The sequence below is a fragment of the Nuphar pumila genome, chromosome 3 (assembly GCF_984573655.1).
Source record: "Nuphar pumila chromosome 3, dmNupPumi1.hap1.1, whole genome shotgun sequence".
NCBI classification, from domain to species: domain Eukaryota; kingdom Viridiplantae; phylum Streptophyta; class Magnoliopsida; order Nymphaeales; family Nymphaeaceae; genus Nuphar; species Nuphar pumila.
In genome coordinates this window covers 20,262,620-20,279,077 of record NC_143251.1, presented here as the reverse complement: position 1 = coordinate 20,279,077, position 16,458 = coordinate 20,262,620, and the positions used below count along the sequence as shown (strand labels likewise).

At 40.8% G+C, this 16,458-nt stretch overlaps 2 protein-coding genes across 2 annotated transcripts; both read left to right on the top strand.

Annotated features, from left to right (window-relative positions):
* The first annotated feature begins 674 nt into the window (after positions 1–674).
* On the top strand, positions 675–3,194 carry LOC149842213 (peroxidase P7-like). The gene is made up of 4 exons (XM_090001314.1): positions 675–927; positions 1,032–1,223; positions 1,704–1,869; positions 2,579–3,194. Exons 1-4 carry the CDS (start codon positions 715–717, stop codon positions 2,968–2,970), a joined length of 963 nt encoding a protein of 320 aa, XP_089857440.1. The 5' UTR covers positions 675–714; the 3' UTR covers positions 2,971–3,194.
* A 6,538-nt stretch (positions 3,195–9,732) lies between these two features.
* On the top strand, positions 9,733–12,214 carry LOC149842212 (putative pentatricopeptide repeat-containing protein At3g25060, mitochondrial). The gene has a single exon (XM_090000613.1). It carries the CDS (start codon positions 9,733–9,735, stop codon positions 11,872–11,874), a length of 2,142 nt encoding a protein of 713 aa, XP_089856739.1. The 3' UTR covers positions 11,875–12,214.
* The last annotated feature ends 4,244 nt before the right edge of the window (positions 12,215–16,458 follow it).

The window sequence follows — 16,458 nt, the reverse complement described above, 5'->3', positions numbered from 1 at the left end:
TTGTTGAGCATGACTTGCCAAGAGAAGTTTATGGTAGTGCAGCATGTGTCGTGACGAGCGTAGCTATGACCTGGACCCAGTTAGGTGCTCTCAATATATACTGGTCCAGTTAACTGGTTTGAAATCTATTTACATGCATCAATTTTGAAAAAAATGGAGCCTGAAGATGGAACCCAATTGCATGCAGATCGAATCCAGATTTAGACTGGATCATAGCACCCTTCAGATCAATATGGACCTGGTCACATATGGGATCAACTTCATCCAAGCCAATATTCAAGCTCTAGACAGGTTGATTCTAACTATTAACCCATTAAAGCAGTTGCTTGGAATAGTCAATTTCTTACTCCTAGATGAAACTAAAGCAGTAAACGTTCAAAATGTTGAAAATATGATCATTAAATGCCCTATGTAGATTGGTTCTGGATGTATGACCTTTCCAAAACTGCTCTGGTGGTGCACCAATTTGTCCTTTTTTGAATGGTCAGCGAAGGGGTTACGTATCTGTTACATATTGGTCCGCAGCAACCAAGGTCAAGGAATGTGAACCAACAAAAAGTATGAGCAGCCTATTAAGTCTGGGTAAGAGGCAGCTTGTGGAAGGCACAAAACCACCCTTCTCAATGCTTCAAGTATACACTATAAATATCTCACCACCCTTATAGCCAACACCACATCTTGTGAGCTTCCTTCTCAACTTAATTCATTCAAATCATGGCTTCCTCTTCGACCTTGTTTGTCACCCTCTCTTTGTTCTTAGCCCTCCTGCTTGGCAGCTCCTCTGCTCAGCTCTCAACTGGTTTCTACACCAAGTCTTGTCCCAACCTCTTGAACACCATCCAAGCTCAGGTCAGGTTAGCTGTGGCCAAGGAGCGTCGGATGGGTGCATCAATGTTGCGCCTCTTCTTCCATGACTGCTTTGTTAATGTATAGCATGTCAACCAAAGCTATGTGTACATTGCCAATATGCCTTCACCATTTTCACTTAATGAACTAATATTGTGCTTATTATCTGATATCTTATGTATTAGGGCTGTGATGCATCCATTTTATTGGACGACACATCTACCTTTACCGGGGAGAAGTCGGCAGTGCCGAATCAGAATTCTGCTAGAGGATTTGAAGTCATTGATGCCATCAAGGCTGCGGTTGAGAGAAGTTGCCCTGGAGTTGTGTCCTGTGCTGATGTTCTGGCCGTTGCTGCTAGAGATTCTGTTGTGGCCGTAAGTGCTGGTTTAATATGGCTAAATAGCCTTATATACCATAAAGTACCTGGATACTAAGTAAAACTTCTCCAAGTTCATGAGCTCCGATTTCTATACGAAAACCCTGGAGTTACTGAGCCAGAGCATGAACCATGCTCGTAAATTCCTTTTCTTGTTATTTTCTCGGGAAAGGAAAATCCCATGATAAATTAATAAACAAGAGGTTAGTTCCATGGAAAATTTGTCAAAAAATATCATAAATTATCCAACAAAAATATTAAAAAATAAAAACAGCGTAAAAGATTAATTGAATATAAAACAATAATGTGATGCTACAGCTTTAATATCATGTGTCAATATTCGCAATATATTAAAACTAGGTGATTTTTTTTTATTTTCGCTTGATTTTATAACTAGAAATTCAAAATATTACCAATATTTGTGACTGTGGCATATGCATGGACTTAATATAACATCATTTTTTTTTTGTCTGTATAGTTGGGTGGGCCGAGTTGGAACGTGAAACTTGGAAGAAGAGACGCTAGGATAGCGAGCCAAGCTGCTGCAAATAGAGACATCCCTGCTCCCACTTTTGATCTTAGCCGTCTGATTTCCAGCTTCCAAGCTCAAGGACTCTCTGTCAAGGACATGGTTGCACTCTCAGGTATGGAGCGGATATTAGCCAAGGTTTTTAATTGAATCGGTTGGGCCTCAGATACTGCCTTCCTTGGAGCCTCAAAGGGCTGTAGAGGCAAGCCTTGGTGGATCCTTCCACTAGGGGTACCAGAACTCGGATCATCTATGGTCCAACCAACCGGGGCTTCATGCATTCATGATGCAGTCACCTCAGTCAGATGAATTATGACCCAGCTCATGAACTTAAATTCTTATTTCTCCAAGGATTTCAAGAAAGGTGAGGAGTTCATGAACTTAGTCACATTTCTGTTCAAATTAGGGCTGCCAGCCTGCCAATATTGGGCAGGGTATGACCCGATACCCAACTTGGAGAGGGTCCAATAGGACTCAAGTTTGGGTCATTAATGCAATGGATCTGACAGCTAATTTGGTCGGAAGCACAATATCTGGCTAGCAGATGAATTGAGATTGGCTTGATAGTTTATAAACCATGCTCAAGATCTGACAATAACCCATAACTTTAAAAAAATTGCATATAATTACCTTTCAAAAAAATGTCTATTTCTTTGTATCCGGATCTCGCTATCAAATCCCAAACCCAGACTTAGTCCTTCCTTAGCCAGGTCCAGTTGGACCCGTATCCATTCAGGTCATGTTCGGGGACTCTCTCTCTCTCTCTCTCTCTCTCTCTCTCTCTCTCTCTCTCTCAACACCAATAACACCATGTTTGGAAGCAGGTGCCCATACCATTGGACAAGCTCAATGCAGAAACTTCAGAAGCCGCATATACAATGAGACAAACATCGATGTCTTGTTTGCAAGGACCAGGCAGGGCAGCTGCCCCAGGACTGCAGGCTCAGGGGACAACAATTTGGCACCCCTTGACATACAGACCCCTACATCCTTCGACACCAACTACTTCACTAACCTCATCAACAGGAGGGGCCTCCTCCATTCTGATCAGCAGCTCTTCAATGGTGGATCCACTGATACCCTCGTCAGGACCTACAGCCAGAGTGCTAGCACCTTCAACGCCGACTTTGCTGCTGCCATGATCAAGATGGGAGACATCAAGCCCCTCACTGGCTCCAATGGTGAAATCAGGAAGAACTGCAGGAGGGTCAACTAGGAATTATGAATGAATTGGACCAAGTGGGGAAGAGTGTATTGTCCTCGTGTTTCTTATGACTTGTAAGGGTCGTGTTTCTTTTTGTGTCAAATATTGTTTTTTATTCTTCGTTGGTTTAATCAACCTACTATATGAAACAGGTTTTTTTGTTTTTGTTTTTTCTTATTTTTCTGGGACAAAAGGAAATTATGAATGAACTTCAGTCTAAGGTGTCATCATGCCAATAGTAGATCTCAATGTGAATGAACTCGAGATTAGATCAGGTCCTTGGGCGGGCCTTGGGCAAAAAACTGTCCAAGGCCTCTTCGATACGTCCATCAAAAAATGAAGAGTGCGGTGGTGTATGTTCGCCCCCGATGATTCACTGAATCCCACGTCTGTGTTCGGGGCTTTGAATGAGCACCACGTATACAAGCACATGGGGCTCGTATTCCCATGTATATTGACATAACTTTGCATCAGACTCTGGTGTTGTTGCAAAGACTTAAGTACCCTTTCTTGCTATTCTTCTCATAAAGTGATGGTTTGAGAAAATGACAAAAATGCCCTTCATTCAAAAAAGAAAAAACAAACAGTTCAAAAAAAGGACAAACATGTCCTCCATCCAGAAAGTCGAGGATGATGTTGACTCTTCAAAGTCTTCTTCTTTTTCTGTTCAAAAAAAGGACAAACATGTCTTCTTCTTCTTTCTCCGTAAAACACTGTAAAACCCTCTCTCTCTCTCTCTAGAGAAGAAATCAAGGGAAACAAAGAGTTCTTCCTGGAGAAGGCCATGAACATCAACCCTCTCTCTCTCTCTCTCTTCTCTCTCTACTTCTGTGCACATCCAACAGACGATCCTACATTGCTCCATCGTCATCTTCTTCTTCTTCCTTCTTCGTAAAACACTCTAAAACCCTCTCTCTCTCTAGAGAAGAAATCAAGAGAGGTAAAGGGTTCCTCCTGGAGAAGGCCATGAACACCAACCCTCTCACTCTCTCTCCCTTCTCTCTCTACTTATGTGCCTGATTTAGAGTTTTTGCCCTTACAGGAGGGGGGTCTGGGGGTTCATCCCAGCGTGGATAGCATCATTCAACTTGAAGAGTTGTGGAGTCTGATTCAAAGTTTTTACACATTCATATTTTAAGGCATTAAATCTCATGTTTGAACATCCACGCATGTGCAGTTTGCTTTCATCATGTTCAGTTGCTTTCTAGATTATACTTTGAATTCTTGTGCATTTTAGATCTATCGATTTATATGTAACCAGAGCTTATTTTAACTTGAATTTTTTACTGCAACTTTATGCATATGTCTTCATGGTCTCCACCAAAAATCAGATCATTCTGAGTTTGTTTGACCCACTTTAAAAATCGAGATTCAAAACCTGTTATTTTGCACCGTCAGGATTTTAGCAGAATCAGGACCAACTTGCGGAAGTGATTTCTCCCTAACCAAAGATGATCTTTCCGATCCTTAAAAAGGGTTGTTTTTTAAATTGAATCTAGTTTATTCATATCAAATTTCAGCGATTTCTATGGTGTTTTCGTACCAGTTTTGGGTCAAAAACCATAACCCTGTCACCCTGTGTCATTTTAACGGCTCAGATTTTGATCCATTTTGTTTGAATTTTATTTTCCTAATGGAAGATTATTTTTCAATTCTGTAAAACGGGTTCTTTTCGTTTATGTGTCTAGTTCATCCTTGTAAATTTTCAGAATTTTTCATGGTAAATTACTATTTTATTTTGATTAAATACCAGAATCTTGTATCCAGATTTTATAAATGTTCTGATTTTGGCCCCCATATCATGATTGTTGTAGCACTTCTTCAACAAATCGTTATTTGATTGACAATATTCTTCAGCAAATTATTGTTATGATTTTTTTGAATCTCTAATGAGTCTCTACTATGATTTGTAGTATTTTTGGGTCTCCAACGAGCCTCACAATGATTTATAGTGTTGTTCGATCTTTTAACTATGATTTATAGTGCTTTGGGGTCTTCAACGAGCCCCACAACGATTTGTAGCGTTTTTCGGTCTTTTAACTATGATTTATAGTATTTTCGGGTCTCTAACGAGACCCATAGTGATTTATAGTGTTGTTGGACCTCGCTATAGCGATTTGTAGTGTTTCTCGCTAAACACTACAGCGATTTGTGATACAAATCGCTATTCGAATCAGGACCAACTTGTCAGGGTCATATCTCCCTAACCAGAGATCGAATTTCAAATCCGTAAAAAGTGGTGTCTTCGTTATGAAGTTTAGTTTATTCCTGTAAATTTTCAGTGATTTCTATGATCATTTGATACCCCATTTAGATCTAAAACAAGACCCCTATCAGTCTGCCTTATTTGAGTGACATAGGTTTTTATTTCATTTTGTAAGAGTCATATCTCCCCAACGGAAGATCATTTTTCAAATTCGTAAAAAGGGTTTTCTTCCTCTATGTGTCTAGTTTATATTTGGAATTTTTTTTAACTTTTTATGCTCATTTGATATTTCGAACCTGTTAAAAACCGAGATATGTTATAAAATGTTATAAAACTTAAAAAGTTTGAAACTTCCTCTATGTGTCTCGATTTTTAAGAGGTTCGAATTATCAAATGAGCATAAAAAGTTATAAAACTTTCCAGATATAAACTAGACACATATAGGAAGAAAACCCTTTTTACGGATTTGAAAAATGATCTTCCGTTGGGGAGATATGACTCTTACAAAATGAAATAAAAACCTATGTCACTCAAATAAGGCAGACTGATAGGGGTCTGGTTTTAGATCCAAATAGGGTATCAAATGACCATAGAAATCGCTGAAAATTTACAGCAATAAACTAGACTTCATAACGAAGACACCACTTTTTACGGATTTGAAATCCGATCTCTGGTTAGGGAGATATGACCCTGACAAATTGGTTCTGATTCGGATAGCGATTTGTATCACAAATCGCTGTAGTGTTTAGCGAGAAACACTACAAATCGCTAAACACTACAGCGATTTGTGATACAAATCGCTATCCGAATCAGGACCAACTTGTCAGGGTCATATCTCCCTAACAAAAGATCGGATTTCAAATCCGTAAAAAGTGGTATCTTTGTTATGAAGTCTAGTTTATTCCTGTAAATTTTTAGCGATTTCTATGGTCATTTGATACCCCATTTGGATCTAAAACCAGACCCCTATCAGTCTGTCTTATTTGAGTGACATAGGTTTTTATTTCATTTTGTAAGAGTCATATCTCCCCAACGGAAGATCATTTTCCAAATCCGTAAAAAGGGTTTTCTTCCTCTATGTGTCTAGTTTATATCTGGAAAGTTTTATAACTTTTTATGCTCATTTGATATTTCAAATCTGTTAAAAATCGAGACACATAGAGGAAGTTTCAAACTTTTTAAGTTTTATAACATTTTATAACATGTCTCAGTTTTTAACAGGTTCGAAATATCAAATGAGCATAAAAAGTTATAAAACTTTCCAAATATAAACTAGACACATAGAGGAAGAAAACCCTTTTTACGGATTTGAAAAATGATCTTCCGTTTGGGAGATATGACTTTTACAAAATGAAATAAAAACCTATGTCACTCAAATAAGGCAGACTGATAGAGGTCTGGTTTTAGATCCAAATGGGGGTATCAAATGACCATAGAAATCACTGAAAATTTACAGGAATAAACTAGACTTCATAACGAAGACACCACTTTTTACGGATTTGAAATCCGATCCTTGGTTAGGGAGATATGACCCTGACAAGTTGGTCCTGAATTCTAATAGCGATTTGTATCACAAATCGCTGTAGTGTTTAGCGAGAAACACTACAAATCGCTATAGCGAGGTCCAACAACACTATAAATCACTGTGGGTCTCGTTAGAGACCCGAAAACACTATAAATCTTAGTTAAAAGACCGAAAAACACTACAAATCGTTGTGGGGCTCATTGGAGACCCCAAAGCACTATAAATCATAGTTAAAAGATCGAACAACACTATAAATCATTGTGAGGCTCGTTGGAGACCCAAAAATACTACAAATCATATTAGAGACTCATTAGAGATTCAAAAAAATCATAACAATAATTTGTTGAAGAATATTGTCAATCAAATAACGATTTGTTGAAGAAGTGCTACAACAGTCATGATATGGGGGCCAAAATCAGAACATTTATAAAATCTGGATACAAGATTCTGGTATTTAATCAAAATAAAATAGTAATTTACCATGAAAAATTCTGAAAATTTACAAGAATGAACTAGACACATAAACGAAGAGAACCCGTTTTACAGAATTGAAAAATAATCTTCCATTAGGAAAATAAAATTCAAACAAAATGAATCAAAATCTGAGCCGTTAAAATGACACAGGGTGACAGGGTTATGGTTTTTGACCCGAAACTGGTACGAAAACACCATAGAAATCACTGAAATTTGATATGAACAAACTAGATTCAATTTAAAAAACAACCTTTTTTACGGATCGGAAAGATCATCTCTGGTTAGGGAGAAATCACTTCCGCAAGTTGGTCCTGATTCTGCTAAAATCCTGACGGTGCAAAATAACAGGTTTTGAATATCGATTTTTAAAGTGGGTCAAACAAACTCAGAATGATCTGATTTTTGGTGGAGAGCATGAAGACATATGCATGAAGTTGCAGTAAAAAATTCAAGTTAAAATGAGCTCTGGTTACATATAAATCGATAGATCTAAAATGCACAAGAATTCAAAGTATAATCTAGAAAGCAACTGAACATGATGAAAGCAAACTGCACATGCGTGGATGTTCAAAAATGAGATCTAATGCCTTAAAATATGAATGGATAAAAACTTTGAATCAGACTCCACAACTCTTCAAGTTGAATGATGCTACCCACGCTGGGAGGAGCCCCCAAACCCCCCTCTTGTAAGGGCAAAAACTCTAAATCAGGTTCCACAACTCATCAAGTTGAACGATGCTACAGTTAGTGTGCAGGTCAGTCGGTGTTTGATGAAGAAATGTTGGATCGTTTGTTGGATGTGCACAGAAGTAGAGAGAGAAGGGAGAGAGAGTAAGATGAGGTTTTACCCCTCTCTTGTAAGAGTAAAAACTCTGAATCAGGATCTACAACTCATTTAGTTGAATGATGATACCCACGCTGGGAGGAGCCCCCAAACCCTCCTCCTGTAAGGGTAAAAACTCTGAATCAGGCTTCACAAGAGTCAATGTATAGGTCAGTCGATGCTTGATGGAGCAATGTATGATCTTCTAATGGATGTGCACAGAAGCAGAAATAGAAGGGAGAGAGAGAGTGAGAGGGTTGATGTTCATGGCCTCCTCCAGGGGAGATTTCTTTCTCGGATAATCCTGCAGTGCAGAGACTGGGTCTTAAATAATCATCTTCGGGGCACTTAAGTCTTTACAACCACTCCTTTTCAAGAACCGTCATTTTTTTTTGCACCAATGGAGGAGAGGGTACTTAAGTCTTTGCAATCTTATCAAACTCCAACGCTAATTAATGCTGACAAACATGGGGATACGAGACGCACATGCTTACATACGTGGTGCTCTTTGGGTCCCCCGATCATGAGATGTAGCTAACTGCCCTGTTCGGGGGGGGGGGGGGAACATATAACCTGCTTGCCCCAAAAATGGACTAAAAGGTTGACCTCTTGGATGAATTTCAAGCTTCAACCGTCCATTTTTCTGCAACCGATGTCGTTCGTCTAAAAAGTGGATGGCATAAAAAAAATTGTGGGGCCCCATCTAGGTGGAGACCATCCTGTTTGATGGGTTTCAGGTGCCATTCATCTTCTAATGAACGACATCCGTGGTTCATTGGGACAGTTTTCTGTCCAAGGTCCCTTGGACCTGATCAGTTCTCAATGAACTCTTAGTATGAGTTCTGAGTGTGTGCGCGCAGAGAGAGAAAGAGGTGTGTGTGTGTGTTATAAGAGGTCATTTTTTATGCAGCGCAAGCGGCTTCGCTGCTGATGACCATCCATTTCAACATTTCTCAATATATATATATATATATATATATATATATATATATATATATATATATATTTATTGTGAAGTATTTTCTTAATATAGAGGACAAAATAACAATTTTTAAGAATATCACATTAAAAAATGCAAATATATTCAAAATATCAATCATATTAATTACTATTTGACAAGAAGCATCCATTGCCGCTAGATCAAAGCTGGGAATCTTTTCCCAAGAGACCTTAAGGTCTCGTTTTGTTTCATGCAACTTCCATGAAAGAGTGTTGAGCAACATGATAGTGTTGCCACGTTTTTCAGTAGGAAAGTGTCATGCTAGTACAAGTGAGCCTCAGTTTTTCTTACGACCAACTACTTTTTAAAGGTAGAAATCCACTCATACCTCTCTACGAAAGCTTTCACATGAAAAACTTTACGGTTCCTTTTAAATGCCCTTCTCATGTAAAGCCTTTCTTTTACATGGGAATGGCCTAAAGGGTTTTAGTACTAATTAATGTGTACCGAGGACATAGGGTTTAACCATGCCGGGCAACAGAAAAAAAAAAAAACACAAAAGGAGGACTCCTGGTAGCCCATTCTAAGTTCTTGCCCGTTCCGTCCGAACCTATTACGTTGGATTAGTTGATATACCAAAATTGAAACCTAATCCGAACCATTTACATCCCTAACTCAACACCGACACTGGAGTCTATAACTCTATTCAGTACACATGATGTGTATGTGCCCATCATCCATAGTCCTGTCCATGAGCTGAGGCTCAAATTACAACCAAGATCACACCCATGTGGGCTTGATGGATGATGCATGGCCATGCTTTAGTTCCATCAAGGACATCACATCTTCTGTCATCCCTTCCGTCCACATCCTTCATAATTAAATATCCCTCCTTCCTGTATCAATCCTCCATAGATTTTCAGAGCCACCAACTTCACTATGATTCACTTCTCCGGGCCTGCACCAACGTGAGGCCTCTTAGCCAACTCCACGCTCAGCTTGTGCTAAGAGGGGCCTCTTCCAACATTGCAATATGGGGCAGATTGGTGAGTTTGTATGCCAAGTTTGGGTGCGTCGGCATTGCGCGCAAAGTGTTCGACGAAATGCCTCAACGAACGACTGCCATATGGAATGCCATGATAATCGGCTATTCGAGAAATGGGTCTTCTTCGGAAGTTCTTGATTTGTATCATAGGTTGATCTTGGTGGGAGTTCGGCCCGATAGCTCGACGTTTACGCTCGCGATCAAGGCTTGCACCAAGCTTGGAGATTTCGAAAAGGGTGAAGAGATCCGAAATTTCGCTGTGCAATCGGGGTATGGAGATGATGTGTTCGTTGGGTCTGCTGCTGTCAATATGTACGTTAAATTTGGCAGAATGGATGATGCGATCCAGGTGTTTGATAGGATGCCTAAGAGAGATCTTGTTACTTGGACGACCATGGTTACCGGTTATGCACAGTATGGGATGGGAGAGAAGGCTTTGGGTTTCTTCAGGAGAATGCAGTCGGCCAGAGTTGGTGGTGATGCGATTGTCATGGTGGGTTTACTTCAAGCTTGCGCTAATGTGGGGGCACTTAAACTTGGTCTCTCTGTTCATGGGCATATCTTAAGGGGGGAGCTTCCCATGGATGTGGTGTTGAACACAAGTCTTGTGGACATGTATGCAAAAAATGGCGCTTTGGATGCAGCTCGCTGCTTGTTTGATGCAATGCCACAGAGGAATGTGGTATCTTGGAGTGCAATGGTGTCTGGATATGCCCAAAATGGTCGTGCAGGTGATGCACTTAACCTGTTCATTGCAATGCAACAAGAGGCATGCGAGCCAGATTTAGTTGCACTTGTGAGTGCACTGCTAGCTTGTTCTCATGTTGGTCTCCTCCAACTGGGGAAATCAATACACTGCTTCATAATCAAGAATCTTGATTTTGATGTGATTTCAGCCACTGCACTGATCGACATGTATGCAAAATGTGGTAGCTTAGTGATGGCACGGAGGTTATTTGATTGGATGTGCTGTAGAGATGCAATTGCTTGGAATGCAATGATCTCTAGCTATGGCATTCATGGTCTTGGAAGGGATGCAATTGCACTCTTCGTGCAGATGCAGCACAGCCAAGTGAAGCCAGATGATGCTACATTTGCTTCTTTATTATCAGCATGCAGCCACACAGGCCTTGTTGAAGAAGGTCGGTATTGGTTCCACCTGATGTTGGATGAGTTCTGCATTCAACCAAGTGATAAGCATTATGCTTGCATGGTAGATCTATTGGCTCGTGCTGGTCGACTAAAGGAAGCTCATGAGTTGATTAAATCCATGGTAGTTAAGCCAGGGATCGGTGTTTGGAGTGCACTGCTTGCGGGGTGCAAAAATTATCGTGATACAGAGCTTGGCGCAGTTGTGGGAAAGATAATCTGTGACATGCAGCCAGATGATCCAGGCATGTATGTACTAATTTCAAATGTTTATGCTCTGGGAAAGAGGTGGGATGATGTTGGAGAAGTTAGAAAGATCATGAAGAAGCTGGGGATGAAGAAGACACCGGGTTATAGTGTAACACTTGTGAATGGGAAGCTTCATGGATTCACTATGGAGGATAAGACGCATCCGCAGCACAAGGATATGATGGCACTTCTAGAGGCTCTAGATCATCAAATGAGAGAATCTGGTTATGTTCCCGATACCGAGCTTGTGCTGCATGAGCTAGCAGAGGATGTGAAGGAGGAGATGCTCTGTGGTCATAGTGAGAGGTTGGCGATTGCTTTTGCCCTCTTGAACACAAGTGCAGGTTCAAGGATCATGGTAACAAAGAACCTGCGAGCTTGTGGTGATTGCCATACTGCTATCAAATTTATATGCAAGATTGTACATAGAGAAATCATTGTGAGGGATGTCAAGCGTTTTCATCATTTTAAAGATGGGAAGTGTTCGTGTGGGGATTATTGGTGAATCTCCAACAATTTTGTTGCTGCTGCTGGTATACACACTTAGATCTTGTTCACTATTGTTGCTTGCTACAATGATACCCCTACTCATGTGGCGCTTTCGTTTGGACCAAAATCATACAAAAACTCAATCTCTTGAGATCAATTGGCAAATGCTCGGCAAACCATGAGATAAAAGAGTTCACCTGTGCCGTTGCCGTCTAGCTAGGGATTCAATAGCTATGATGCAGATTATGTTTGATTCTTAGGCCCATATTTCAAAGCATTTAACTGCTCTCATATTTCTCAGAACTGTTGGTAATGCTTATTTTCAAATATAGTAATAAATTATTCATGTTATTACATGCTTTTATGTTTCAGTCTCATTAAAAAGCATATTAATCAATAAGCAAGCTGGGGGATTTGGCTCCCCAAACTGTATTAATTTAAACAGTATAGGATTTACATTAACTACAAGATACCGAGCCACGTGTAGGTATCCAACCTGGTGGCTTATCTCTCCAATGCAACGTATCTCTCACCTTACGGAACTGCAGGAAATAAGGAATATAATAAGCATATAGCACCAGGCTCCTTGGTCGGTAGGGGTGCCAACGGGTGGGGTTTGGTTCGGACCCAGGTGGAACCAGACCTGGTCTTGATTTTCGGGTATGGTATCAGGTCCGGACTCGGGTCTAACCAGACCCACCATAAAAAAAAATCATGCCCGGTCCGATAAGAACTACATGAACCAGACCTGGTAAAATAATATTTTTTATAGTTTTTACATTTAACATTTGTGGGTCTGAATCGGAACTTCGGTCGGGTCTGGATTTGGTATAAAATTTCACAAGCTATACCTGACTCTATGTATTATTCAGACCTTCGGGTTCCGACCCGGGCCTTAATCAGGTCTTCTTATTTATCACCATGCCTAAACCTTATAAGGTTTGGTATGGATCGAGTCCAGGTAAACCCGACCTGTTGACACCCCTACTGGTCGGTAGAGATGGCGGTGTTTTTTCATGTAGTGAGCGGGTTCCTGTGTCAAGCTGAAGGCCCAGATTAGGGATGGCAGTGGATCGGGGCGGGGCGGGGGACAAGGTCTCCACCCCCGCCCTGTCTCTAAAATGTAACCTTCATCCCCGGTCCACCCCCGTGACGGGGGAGACTTTGGAGCTCCACCCCCGCCCCGTCTCAACATTCTAATCCCCACCCCCGCCCCATCCCTGTCCCCGTCCCCGTCCCGTCCCCGTTTGTCAAATTGCATCTCTTTGATATTCTACAAAGTCATAAAACAACGCCATTCTTATCTTTCAAAGATCACCAACAATCATAAAACAATGGAAATCAGCCGAATTTTCAATCTTAACATAGAATTCTAAGATTGATTCATCCATCCATCAGACAAAAAAATGATAAAATTGACGTGATATTAATCCTTTCCGTGTATCCTTAGTTTCCTTCCCTTGAAATTAACATCAACCAAATAGGGAAATTAACATCAACCAAATACTAACACCCTACAAATGAGCGTAGCAATCAGATCTACGCATGAACCTGAAAATCTGGATCCAGCGACCAGAATATCGTAACATCAACAGGAATCACACCGATACCAACAGAAAATCCACATCAAACGACTCTTCAGAAATAAAAAAAATGCATGGAGAACAAAACGATATCACAAGACTAAGAGAAGCGAAGCAAAGCAAAGAAACAGGAAGACGGTGAGGAGAGGGGTCGGCGACGACGCTGCTCCGACGATGCAAGGCTACAGATGGGGAAAAGAAAAAGAAAAAAGGGAGGAGATGGCACCACAGAGGAGGCTCACGGCAGTGGCACAAGGCAGCGGCAGAGATGGAAGGAGGGAGAGATCGTGTCGGCCAACGGTGGTGGGTGTCGGCAAACGGTGGTCGGCGACGGCCAACAGTGGTCGGCTACGGCCCGACTCCAATGATAATGCGGATGGGGAAGGGGAAGAGGCGACGGCCCGGCTCGGCGGCTCCAGGGTTAGGAAATTAGGGAAGGGAGTTAGGGTTAGTAAACATGTAGAAAAATATAAAGGGTTGGGGGCGGGGATGGGGCGGGGCCGGGATGGGGATGAGGCGGGGCCGGGGGCGGGGATGGGGCGGGGCGGGGTGGGGTGGGGGAACGTGCCAGTCCATCCCCGCCTCCACCCCCGGACGGGGATGGATTTTAACCTTCGTCCCCGCCTCCATCCCCGTTTCATACCCTCCATCCCCGGTCCAAACGGGGCGAGGCGGGGCGGGGCCCCGCTTTCCCCCGGTCCACTGCCATCCCTATCCCAGATCAGTCCCGCTGATGCATAGGGGCAGCTGTTGCTTTATCACGGTTGAGGCAGGTAAGGTTGAGTTTTACCTTGTGAGGAGGCTGGCCCATTAAGTGGGCTGGTTTTCAAGGAGGATTTTCCTTCATCATCAAAGAAAAAAAAACGATCAACATTATTTTCAGAATACAAAAATATGTTGGGTATGAGTTGCGTAATTCTGATAGAACATATTACTCTGAATTAACCAAGTTTGATTGCTAAACGTGATTTTCAGTCAAGCACCCATTGGGATTTTGGTGTTAGAATTTGGATCTAAAGAGAGGGTTTGATCAAAACCTAGCTATGTTTTTTAGTTTGATTTTGGTCCAAAAACAATGATTTACTAGTAAGTACTGTCATGGTTTAAAATTTTATATTGGACATTCACTTGAACCTGTAAATACTTTGGATATAGGGCTAAAATTGTGTACAACGCAAAATCATCTATAAGGAAATATGTATCGGTTCTGGTCCTGTTTAACCCGGTAACATCCTATAACCTTTATAGAATTTGAGGGTAGCTCAAATTACTGCTGAACTAAGAGAATTGACTCAAAGCATGCATGATGCATCACATTCCATCTTAACCGCGCGTTTCCCAGTCTTTCTTCAATGCTCTCTTTTGTCATCATTTGTAGGATTGGAACCGAGATTTTGATCTGATCCAAACTGAGTATGATGTTACTATTATAAAATGATTTCACTAATTCCTTTTTGTATGATGGATTGTGTAAAATCATGATTTTCGAAAAACAGCAGCAAATGTTTAAAACTCATAAATAAGAGTATATGGGATTTGTGATTGTTACCAAACATTTCTGTGTGAACTTGTGCACACGCTCCTGCAGCACATGGAGTACAATGGAGCCATTGACTGGTTGCTGCACTTTAGGGTGCAAATGGACATGGTTCAGTCCGAACTCTGGTCTGAATCTGATACTTTATTTTCAGGTGGAGATCTTAAATAAGATCGTGTGTAATACATACTGTGATTGGATTTAACTTACATGATCAAATACTTTTCAGATTCATATTCGAATTTGGTCAGCACTTTTATCCGATCTACATTTAGATCAGAATTAAAATCTGATCCATTTTCATCTTTCACTTGTAAACCTGTTTTTTCAACTTTTTTCAATCAGATCCAGCATTATCATTTAAAAAGTGAATCTAGCTAGATTTAACTCTGTTGCATCGGACCGAGTTCATATCCAGATTCATTACAGACTTGCTGCACAATATTAGGATTCAGGTTTGGATCTACCATGATCCAGCTTGTATCTGATCAGTTCTAATGATGAACAGCCGGACCTAGACCTAGAATGGTCCATGCCTGGGAATGTATTGCATGACTGAGGTTGAATATGACACTTCAAATTTTTTTATTTTTTTTATGATGAGGAACTCTCACCTAAATGAGAAAAACCCTGGGTAGGCCCCCACAACCATCCTGCCTTACATGGCCCACCTCTGAAAGCTACAAACACACCTGTGTGCCAACAGGGTTTAATCCAAAACCTTCATCTCAACACCTTCACAACTTCATTTGAACACAAGGTTCAACCGGATCATGCCATAGAATATCGATTAATCTGATCTATTTACTTTAGGGAGGGATTTGGATAATCGAAAAAACCCGTCAATTCTTACAATTGTCATCCTCCACCAAACCCATTCTACTGCCTTTATCATTTCCATATAAACTTCCTCCATTAATGTTATTATCACTAAGTAACATCCACCATCACGGTAACTTGAGCAAACTTCAACAGTTAGCACACAAACAAAGCCTTAAAAAGGATTTATTTTTTTATATTTACTCAGAGAAACCACCCCTAAGATCAGAGACTAAATAAGTGTTAAAGTTTACTTATGTCAATTTAAGGATGACTAAAGATTAACTATGACTACATAACTGAAAAATAATAGTTTTATCCTTTTTTCCTTCTAAACTTATGAGAGAGAGATTTAAGGAAAAAAGAAGGGCAAATTATCAAATTTTTTAGTTACGTAAGAAAGTGAGGGTTGATTATGATTAAATTGATAATATGATGGTACACTCAGGCGCTTGTTTAAGCGATTCTTGAACAAGTTATCCGGTTTTTCATAATTTTATGCAGTACAGGAGGCTAAACAGAAAGTCTCTTTCGCTTCGCCATCACAGAGTCCAGCCACGTTTCAGGGCGCCCTGCATTCTCAGGTCCGCGTGGAAAGATTGGAAGCATGACAAGTGGCCGGACACTGGAATGCAACGGAGGGTGGCCGGGGAGCCGGCCA